Here is a 10,936-nt window from a genome sequence, read left to right as displayed (position 1 = left end):
GTCCCAGCTACTTGGGAGGCTGAGGCAAGAGATTCGCTTAAGCCCAGGAGTTGGAGGTTGCTATGAGCTGTGATGCCACAGCACTCTACCCAGGGCAACAGCTTGAGGCTCTGTCTCAAAGAAAGAAAAAATAGTTGACCATCTAGAGCAGTGGTTCTCAACCTTTCTAATGTGGTGACCCTTTAATACAGTTCCTGTGGGTCACTACCCACAGATTGAGAACCACTGGTCTAAAGAAAGAGGACCTCAACTGTGTATACAACATACAAATGTATACCTAGTAACTGGGGAAGCAGGTAGATGGTACAAACAACAAAATAGGGAAATCTTGAGTATAAATGTTTAAACATTAATATAGCCAGTTACTTGTTTCTTCTTTGTACTTACTATTTGTTCTATGTGCTTGTTAACCTAAATGATTGTACTTTTTTGTGAGTTTTATCTCATTAGTTGTGATGGGTCTATATTTCTCAATCAAACATGGTTCTTACTCTACAAAAACCAGTCTGTCCATTATTTGAAGATGGAGCAAGATTTTTTTTTTTCTTGAGACAGAGTCTTGGTATGTCACCCTCAGTAGAGTGCTATGGCGTCACAGCTCACAGCAACCTCAAACTCTTGAGCTGAAGCAATTCTCTTGCCTCAGCCTCCCAAGTAGCTGGGACTACAGGCTCCTGCCACAATGCCCAGCTATTTTTTGTTGCAGGTATAATTGTTGGTTAGCTGGCCCCAGCCAGGTTTGAACCTGCCACCTTCAGTGTATGTGGCTGGCTCCATAATCACTGTGCTACAGGTGCCCAGCCAAGGAGCAAGATTTTTATCTCTGTCAGAATGTAGTCTTAGTCAAGAAACCTGTTTGTATTCTTCTCAGTAAAGTATGTCAGGAATGGAAGAAAAAGAATCCAGTGTACTCAGCCCTACTATGAAACTAACTTATAGCTTTCATAGGAAAACTATAACCCAATATTAGCCCAAGAATATGGGGAAAGGAGGGGGGAGAATGGGTGGAGGGAGGGTGATTGGTGGGATCACGCCTATGGTTCATCCTATAAGGGTACATGTGAATCTCTCTAAATGTAGAATATAAATGGCTTAACACAATAACTAAGAAAATGACATGAGGGCTATGTTAACCAGTTGGATGAAAGTATTTCAAATTGTATATAGAAACAGCACTCTGTACCCCGTGATAGTATTAATGTACACAGCTATGATTTAATAAAAAAAAAAAAAAAGAAACCTGTTTGTCCCATCTGCCCCTACCTGGTGAAACAAGTTTCACTGAACTACATAGTGAACCCTTAGTTTCACAGAAGCCATCTAGCAATTTCTTCCCATCATAACTCTGAAATTATTACAGAATAAAGGAAACCGGGATATTGGATTCTCACATCTCCGTCAAAAATCTTCCCAAGAAATTGCTCATTGCGTTGTCCAATTGCTGACCCCAATTTGTAACCATCTGGAGAATATTCACAACTACTTCCAGGTCAGATGCTAATTTTATCATTATAGAGACTTAGAAATTACTAAGTTAATGCAAGATTTCATTTTTGGCTGAGAAAAATGAGGGCAGTTGCTGAAGCAAGTGTCCTAGAATCATTTTCCTTTTTAGTGCTTAGCATCTGAGAATCATGATGTGGTTGATGGACCAGGAATGAAAGTTCAAGAGTACTACATAATGTCTTCCTGCTATCAGAGGATACTGCAGATTTTTCATGGGCTTTTTGCTTGGTGAGTATATAGGAAGTATGGCAATAAAGAGAAATGGGTATATACTTAATTTTACTTGGTGTCACCAAGGCACTAAGTGTACAAAAGAAGGCTCAAAAATCTTATGTAAATATGATGCTTTATTCGTTTGGGTTTTTTGTTTGTTTTATTTTTGAAGCAGAATCTTTCTCCAGCCCTGAGTAGAGTACCTTCGTGCTGTAGCTCACAGCAACCTTGAACTCTTGGACTTCAAGAGATCCTCTTGCCTCAGATTTCCAAGTGGCTGGGACAACCACCACAACTCCCAGTTAGTTTTTCTATTTTTAGCAGAGATGAGGTCTTGCTGTTGCTCAGGCTGGTAAGCATGAGTCACTGCACCCAGCTGCCTTATTCTTTTTTGCTGTGACTCCCTCAGCTGAGAAAAAGACTCAGGCCCTACTTGATGCAATAATTAAGTAGAAATTTATTACACCTACGCAGAGGACTATTACTTAGGCAAGCACTCGGTGTTGAATGGAAGGCAGGTGGCCTTTTTATACCTTATTTTCTGCATAACTCAGCAAGCAAGCAAAAAAACAAAAGCCAAACATTGTAGTTAGCTTAGAGTGGGGGTAACATTAGCTCAGGGGTCACATTGGGGGTTACATAGTTCAAGGTGGGGGTACATAAGTTGAGAAAGTTTCTGAAAGCTTGGGACTTTCCACCAGGGACTTTTTCTGGAATCCACCCCTCCCTGCATACCTCCTTATCTCTAGGCCTCTTCTTGGAATTTTACCTCCCACCCTTGAAGGGGCTGGGACTAAAGGACTCAAGAAAAGTTTCTTTTTCTAGGGTAGGGGGCTCAGTTATTACGTTTTTGAAGTGTTGTATCATTTCATTTGATCTTTCACCCTCTGAGTCAGGCGTCCTCAAACTATGGCCCGTGGGCCACATGCCGCCTGCCTAGGACATTTATCTGGCCTGCCAGGTGTTTTTGCCGCTGCTACCTGTCCTGCTTAGCAGCTGACTAGTCCCAGTGCCCGCAGTCCAGCCCTCCAACGGTCTGAGGGACAGTGAACTGGCCCCCTGTTTAAAAAGTTTGAGGATCCCTGCTCTGAGTCATTTTTTGTTTGTTTGTTTTGAGACAGTGTCTCACTATGTCACCCTCCATAGTGTGCTGTGGCATCACAACTCACAGCAACCTGCAACTCTTGGGCTTAAGCAGTTCTCTTGCCTCAGCCTCCTGAGTAGCTGGGACCTAAATCGCTCACCACAATACCCGGACTTTTTTTTTTTATTATTTCAGTTGTCATTGTTTAGCAGGCCTGGGCCAGGCTCGAATCCACCAGTTTTGGTGTATGTGGCCAGTACCTGACTCACTGAGCTACAGGCGCCAAGCCACACCCATTAGACTCAGATACTCAAAGTCTTAACAGAGTCACGATTTGACAAATTAGGTGACTTGCTGGTAAGTTAACTTAATCTGGCCATCTGATTCTTAGTCCAGTTTCTTTTTTTTTTTTTTTTTTTTTGGCTGGGGGCTGGGTTTGAACCCGCCACCTCCAGCATATGGGGCGGGCACCCTACTCCTTTGAGCCACAGGTGCTTCCCTCTTTTTTTTTTTTTTTTTTAATTAAATCATAGCTGTGTGCATTAATGCAATCATGGGGTACAATGTTCTGGTTTTATATACAATTTGAAAAATTTTCCTCAAACTTGTTATCTTAGTGTAGTTTTTTGTAGCAAGTTTTCTATTATGATACTGAAGAAGACTTTTTTTGCGGGGGAGGGAAGTGGGTTTTTTTTTTTAGGCAGAGTCTCAAGCTGTTGCCTGGGTAGAGTACTATGATGTCATAGCTCACAGCAACCTCCAGTTCAGGCTTCAGTGATCCTCTTGCCTCACTTTTTTTTTTTGAGACAGAGCCTCAAGCTGTCCCCCTGGGTAGAGTGCTGTGGCATCACAGCTCACAGTAACTTCTACCTCCTGGGCTCAAGCAATTCTCCTGCCTCCACCTCCCAAGTAGCTGGGACTATAGGCACCTGCCACAATGCCTGGCTATTTTTTTTTGCTTGCCACCGTCATTGTTGTTTGGCAGGCCCGGGCTGGATTCGAACCCACCAGCTCAGGTGTATATGGCTAGTGCCTTAGCCGCTTGAGACACAGGGCCCAAGCCACTCTTGCCTCACTTTTTATATTTTTAGTAGAGATGGGGTCTCTTTTGCTCAAGCTGCTCTCAAACTCATGAGCTCAAGTAGTCTACCCATCTTGGCCTCCTAGAGTGCTAGGATTATAGGCATGAGCCACCCTGCCTGGCTGACAAGACTGTTATTAGACTGGCATTGTTACTTAAACAAGTTGTAATTAAATTTTAGATTATGTGGCAAAGAGCTAAACACGATGTGAGATGGAGTGATTTTTTTTCCCATGAAAAAATCATGGAAGCAGTAGCACTTGATTGAACCCTGAAGGTGTAAGTGGCCTTCAGGAGAAGGTAAAGGAAGGAGTTCAACTGCCTACTCAACACCTCCCTAGATGTATCATGACACTTCAGACTCATCACATTCCAAAACAGAGCATAGCATCCTTACCAGTGCTCCTTCAGCTTTGCCTGGCTTGGTAAATGGTACTACCACTTGCCTGAGCCAGAAAGTAGCATTTATCTTAGTCCTTCCCTCTACTTTCTGCCCTTTGTCTCTTCTACATCTGATTACCCAAACCTGTTGATTTTTCCTTCTAGGTAACCTACAGATAGCCATCCGTTCCTCTTTCTCCACTGCTTCCAGACTCCCATCATCTCTTACCTAGACTTATCTCTAACCTGTAAGGAATGAGGGAGAGCTTTCTTCCCTTAAAAATAAACCTCTGTCAGCTTCACACCTGCAGCTCAAGCAGCTAAGGTGCCAGCCAGATACACCAGAGCTGGTGGGTTCAAATCCAGCCCAGGCCTACCAAAGAACAATGACAATTACAACCAAAAAATAGTTAGACATTGTAGCAGGCACCTGTAGTCCCAGCTACTTGGGAGGCTGAGGCAAGAGAATCACTTAAGCCCAAGAGTTGGAGATTGCTGTGAGCTGTGGTGCCACCGCACTCTACCCAGGGCAACAGCTTGAGGCTCTGTCTCAAATAAATAAATAAATAAATAAACCTCTGTTGTATTCAGCCCTATGTATTAGTTTCATATTACTATGAAACTAATTTATAGCTTTCATATGAAAGCCAACTATAGCCCAAGAAGAAGGGGAAAGAGGAGAGGGAAGGAGGGGAGAAGGGAGAATAGGTAGAACGAGGATAATTGGTGGGACCACACCTATGGTGCATTTTACAAGGGTACATGTTAAATTTATTAAGGGTAGAATATAAATGTCTTAACACAATAACTAAGAATATGCTAGGAAGGCTGTGTTAACCAGTTTGATGAAAATATTTCAAATGGTATATAAAACCAGCACATTGTACCCCATGATTGCATTAATATGCACAGCTATGATTTAATTAAAAAACCTTTGTCTTTATATTTATTTAATTTTTTTGTAGAGACAGAGTCTTACTTTATTGCCCTCAGTAGAGTGCTATGGCATCACTGCTCACAGCAACCTCCAATTCCTGGGCTTAGGTGATTTCTTGCCTCAGCCACTCGAGTAGCTGGGACCACAGGCGCCCACCACAATGCCTGGCTATTTTTTTGTTGCAGTTTGGCCTGGGTCAGGTTTGAAGCCACCACTGTCAGTATATGGGGTTGGCCCCCGACTGGCTGAGCCACAGGAACTGCCCAAAACCTTTATCTTTAAAGAAAGACTATTTTGGGTGCGCTTCAGCTTCTAATCTGATACATAGAACTGTGACTGACGCCTGTAATTCCAGCACTTGGGAGGCCAAGGCAGGTAATGGCTTGAGCTCACAGGTTTGAAACCAGCCTGAGCCAGAGCGAGACCCTGTTTCTAAAAAATAGCCAGATGTTATGGGCACCTATAGTCTCAGCTACTTGGGAGACTGAGTCAGGAGAATCGTTTGAGCCCAAGAATTTGAGGGTACTAGGAGCTATGATGCCATGGTACTCTTATTAAGGGTGATCAAGTGAGACTCTGTCTCAGAAAAAAACCAAAAAAACTGTGATTGAATTTGGTATTTAAGTGTTTTTTGTTGTTTGTTTGTTTGTTTGTTTGTTGAGACAAAGTCTCACTCTATTGTCCTGAGTTGAATGTCATGGTGTCATCAGGAACCTCACACTACTGGTCTCAAGGGATCTTCCTACCTCACTTTCCCAAGAAGCTGGGATAGGCACCCACCACCATGCCTGGCTAATTTTTCTATTTTTAGTAGAGATGGGGTCTTGCTGGTCAGGCTGGTCTCAAACTCTTGAGCTCAAGGGATCTGCCCGTCTTAGCTCCACAGAGTGCCTGGATTACAGATATGAGCCACTATGCCCAGCCTAAATTTTTTTTTTAATCTCTGTTGACTTATTGGAGATATGGACTAGAGACCAGGGTCCTCAAATGCTATCTAATTAATCTTCCTGAAACTAAGCTAAACTTTCTTACATTAACTTTCCCTTAGGAGTGGATTTTCTCGACCTGAAAATTATAATTTACTGTACTCAGCCCTTGGGGTTCTTAGTGGCCGACTGAAGCCAGGAGAACGTGATCAGGCCTTGGAGGAACTGCTCAGGTGGGTCAGACTACATACCCCAGTGTTCTCCCAAAGCACTCCTGGGATTAAGATTGGAAAGATTTCTTTGAAGTAACTCTGGGTGGGAAGGAAATCAGTATTTTTCAGCTACTTTCCTTAATAGATGAGCTTTCTCACCTATGTATTCAGATAAATCCTGAAGCATTAGAAACTATTCAATAAATCATGCTAAATCTTCATGAATGCATCAGCCTATATACTGTCTTTTCAGGTAATGATCATGAAAACATTGACCATCTCTAGTCAACTCCTGATTATCCAGAGATCTACTCTGTCTCCCAGCAGTGATGGATAATCAGTCATGAACTAGTTATCACTGGTTACTTATCTCATTCCCCACAATCTTGGAGGGAGACTGTATATGGCTAAGGGCTAGGCAGTGGACAAGGGAGGTGGGAAGGTGATCTCCGGGGCTTAGCTTTCAACCTCCTACCCCAGCTCCAGCAAGAGTGACTAGTCTTTTTCTCTCACCTCTCCTGATCACTGGGTCAGCCTCAGTGCTTGTAATTCCTGCCCATAGGACAGGACTTTTAAAAATTTTAGGCCAGGCGTGGTGGCTCACCCCTGTAATCCTAGCACTCTGGAAGGCCAAGGTGGGTGGATTGCTTGAGTGCATGAATTCAAGACCAGCCTGAGCAAAAAGCAAGACCCCATCTCTACTAAATATATAAAAAGTGAGGCAAGGCGACTCCTATAGCTCAGTGGGTAGGCGTCTATAGTCCCAGCTACTAGGGAGGTTGAGGCAAGAAAATCACTTGAGCTCAACAGTTTGAGGTTGCTATGAGGTGCGACACCACGGCACTCTACCGAGGGTGACATAGTGAGACTCTATTTCAAAAAAAAGTGGGGCAAGATCACTTGAGCCTGAGTTGGAGGTTGCTGTGAATATGACGCCATGGTATTCTACCCAGGGTGACAGCTTTAGACTCTGTCTCAAAAAAAAAAATGTTAAATATAGTACAGTGGCTTATACCCTATCAATCAATCAGGAGTTGACTCTAGTTTTTTTGTAACTATATTTTTGGATTAGATGTGATTCTCCATCTCCCATACTTCAGTGTATTGATAGTGACCATATCTGATGCATTTACTCAAAGCTGTACTTGCTCTACTTTATGTTAATAACTTCCTTTCACTTCTCAATATGAACCACATTTTAAGCATTGTTTTAAGCATGTTGTCTAAGGCTTCAAGAGCAAATAATATACAGGGTTGTATATGTTAGCACGGTCCTTGGGTTTCTTGGCATATATCAAAGGCCAATAGTTCCATTTGTGGAGCTCTCTTTTGCCTTGGCTTTCTCCATCCAAAAATATGGTTTTCTACCAAGATGCTTGAGAGAAAGTTGTTACTACAGCTTCTAATTAACCCATGAAACACTTAAAGGACGTGAGGATGTAAACATATCTGTGATACATATGCTAATGTTGTATTTTTTGCTTTTTGTTTTTCTTTTCTCTTTACAGCCAGAGCTTCCATTACTTGCAGAATTTCCATCAGAGCATTCCTAATTTCCAGTGTGCTCTTTATCTCATCAGATTTTTGATGGTCATTTTGGAAAAATCTAGAGTTCCTGCCCCGAAAAAAGAAAGAATTGGTGATGAGCCCAGATCTTTTTTTTCTTTTCCATTAATAGGATTAATTTCTTATACTTCTAAACTTGAGGCTTCCCAGGACTTTGTACATTTTTCCATGTAAATCCCCATGTAACCTTGCATAGGCCCTCTTGCTGTACCAAGAAGGACCCAGAAGAAACTATGACTGATTTTGGCCAACATTGCTCAATCTGAGTTTGATTAGATCAGTTAGCTAGATAATTTTCTGTTTAATCGTGTTCTTCCTTTATTCATTTATTTATTTATTTTTGTGACAGAGTCTCACTGTTGTTCCCTGGGTAGAGTGCTATGCCGTCACAGCTCACAGCAACCTCAACTCTTGGGCTTAAATGATTCTCTTATCTCAGCCTCCCAAGTAGCTGAGACTCCAGGGGCCCACCACAATGCCCAGCTATTTTTTGTTACAGTTGTCTCTGTTGTCTGGCAGGCCCTATGTGTATGTGGCTGGCACTGTAACTGCTGAGCTACATTTATTTTTAATTATATCAGACAGGCTAGGCGCAGTTGCTCATGCCTATAATCCTAGCACTCAGGATTGCCTGAGCTCACAAGTTTGAGACCAACTTGAGCCAGAGCAAGACCCCATCTCTAAAAATACCCAGCCTCCCTAGTAGTCCCAGCTAGAGGGGCTGAGGCAAGAATATCTCTTAAGCCCAAGAGTTTGAGGTTGCTGTGAGCTATGACGACACAGCACTCTACAGAGGGTGACACAGTGAGACTCTGTCTCCAAAAAGAATAAGAAATGCAAAACAATCTTTATCATGCCTTATTGATTAAGAGAAGAAGGTTTGGTCTGAATCTGTATGTTGGCCACTGCTATTGACCTGCCCAGGAGGAGTAACATCCCCTTTCCCACTCTCTGGCAACATGTCATTTCTCTGTGTGTGTTTTTTTGTTTGTTTATTTGTTCTGAGACAGAGCCTCAAGCTCTCACCCTGGGTAGAGTGCTATGGCATCATAGCTATAGCAATCTCTAACTCCTGGGCTTAAGCGATTCTCTTGCCTCAGCCTCCCAAGTAGCTGGGACTACAGGCATCCACTATAACAGTCGGCTATTTTCTGCTTGTGGTTGTCGTTGTTTGGCAGGCCCAGGCTGGATTTGAGCCTGCCAGCTCTTGTATATGTGGCTGGCACTTTAGCCACTTGAGCTACCTGCACTGAGCCTTTTCGTTGTTGTTGTTGAGATAGAGTTTATGTTGCCCTTGGTAGAATGCATGGCGTCACAGCTCACAACGATCTCAAACTCTTGGACTTAAGTGATTCTCTTGCCTCAGCCTCTCACGTAGGTGGGACTACAGGTGCCCGCCACAATGCCTGGCTATTTTTTGGTTGTAGTTGTCATTGTTGTTTGGCAGGCCCGGGCTGGATTCAAACCCGCCAGCTATGTTTAAGGATGGGGCAAAGGTGGGATGTGTTACATCTTAGACAAATGGGTTCATTTCTGACAGAAGAGCCAATGGAGTGTGAATGTGACAGCTTTTTAAAAATTTCCCATTAGGCTCAGCGCCCATAACATAGGGGTTACTTCTCCAGCCACATACACCAAGGCTGGCGGGATCAAACCTGGCCTAGGCCAGCCAAACAATGACAACTACATTAAAAATAGCTTTGTGTTGTGGTAGGTGCCATTAGTCCCAGCTACTTGGGAGGCTGAGGCAAGAGAATCACTTAAGTCCAACAGTTTGAGGTTGCTGTGAGCTATGACACCAGGCACTCTATTGAGGGTGACAAAGTGAGACTCTGTCTGAAAAAAAAAAAACAAATTTCCCATTAGACTAGGAAGATTTTAGTAAAAACAAGTACTGTTTATTTCCCATTCCTTAGATGCCTTTATCTTGTTTTCTAACAGCTTCCCTGGCCAGACAGTTCCTCTGTCGGGTATGGCCTAGTGGGGAGAAGGAGAAGAACGTCTCTAATGACCAGCTCCATGCTATGCTCTGGTAAGTTTTGGTCTCTCCCAATAAACTAAATAGCCTTTTTCCACTTTGTTGGGATCCTTTGTCTTGTCACAGACTGAGAAATGATCTTTGTGAGGAGGAACTTGAAAGCAATGAACACTATTTGGAATATGTGAATCTTTAAATCCTCTAATTGTGTTTTATACTTCCTTATTGTTAATTCATAGAGAAAATAGAGCAATCTGTGGTTGTATCCAACCTTATTAATCAATAAGTCAAATATTGATTTGCTTCTCAATGCAGTATCTACTTGGAACACACAGATAGTGTTCTGAAGGCCATAGAGGAGATTGCTGGCGTTGGTGTCCCAGAATTAATCAGTTCTCCTAAAGATGCATCTTCCTCCACATTCCCTACACTGACCAGGTAAGGGCGTTCTTGCCTCTAGTTTTTTGATAAGATGAGATGACAGTCACACTGCAATATATGTAGTTTCTGAATAACTACTTCTCATCTCATTCTGATACAGGGTAGATATAGTCACTTATTCAACAAAGAGTAGCTACTGTGCATTCCTTCCAAAGGCCTCTCAGCCAACACATATGAGAGAACCTTGTTCAGGAATGAATTTTCTGTAGTTACAGTCAGCAAAGGAGTTTCACTGGAGCTTGGAGAACCAAATTTCTCCTTGCCCGTCCTTCTATCCTTTAAACTTGAAACCATTTTTCTAATATTTTAACTACCTTTAGAACAACAAGGTGATTGTAGCTATTCATGTGTGTCTCACCTAATGGATTTGTCTCAGAATATCAATAGTTGTCTTAGACTTGTAGTCTTTTTGGTTTATAAAGCCCTTTCACCTTATTTATCTCATTTGATCCCTTTGGTAATTCTGTGATTCTGTGGGTATCATTACCCCTATTTTACTGTTGAGGAAAATGAGGTTTAAAACAGGAACTTCTCGGCTCGGTGCCTATAGCTCAACCGGCTAAGGCGCCAGCCACGTACACCTAAGGTGGCGGGTTCAAATCCCCAGCCCG

At 42.6% G+C, this 10,936-nt stretch overlaps 2 protein-coding genes across 2 annotated transcripts in view; one reads left to right on the top strand and one right to left on the bottom strand.

The window, feature by feature from the left end:
- FANCD2 (Fanconi anemia complementation group D2) overlaps positions 1 to 10,936 on the top strand; it is a 73,521-nt gene that overhangs the window by 50,186 nt on the left and 12,399 nt on the right. The window contains 7 exon segments of the mRNA XM_012802473.2: positions 1,123 to 1,136; positions 1,314 to 1,489; positions 1,616 to 1,734; positions 6,251 to 6,361; positions 7,849 to 7,979; positions 9,848 to 9,938; positions 10,200 to 10,322. Of these exon segments, the coding sequence (XP_012657927.1) occupies positions 1,123 to 1,136; positions 1,314 to 1,489; positions 1,616 to 1,734; positions 6,251 to 6,361; positions 7,849 to 7,979; positions 9,848 to 9,938; positions 10,200 to 10,322 (765 nt within the window).
- FANCD2OS (FANCD2 opposite strand) overlaps positions 1,590 to 10,936 on the bottom strand; it is a 26,869-nt gene continuing 17,522 nt past the window's right edge. The window contains exon 3 of the mRNA XM_003785447.1: positions 1,590 to 1,806. The gene's annotated coding sequence lies outside the window, so the exon portion shown is untranslated. The remainder of the gene's footprint in view (positions 1,807 to 10,936) is intronic.

The sequence above is a fragment of the Otolemur garnettii genome, unplaced genomic scaffold (genome assembly GCF_000181295.1).
Source record: "Otolemur garnettii isolate 467f Iridium unplaced genomic scaffold, OtoGar3 scaffold00015, whole genome shotgun sequence".
In the NCBI taxonomy this organism is placed as follows: domain Eukaryota; kingdom Metazoa; phylum Chordata; class Mammalia; order Primates; family Galagidae; genus Otolemur; species Otolemur garnettii.
Note: the sequence above shows the minus strand (reverse complement) of the source record. Positions and strands in the feature narration are given on the sequence as shown.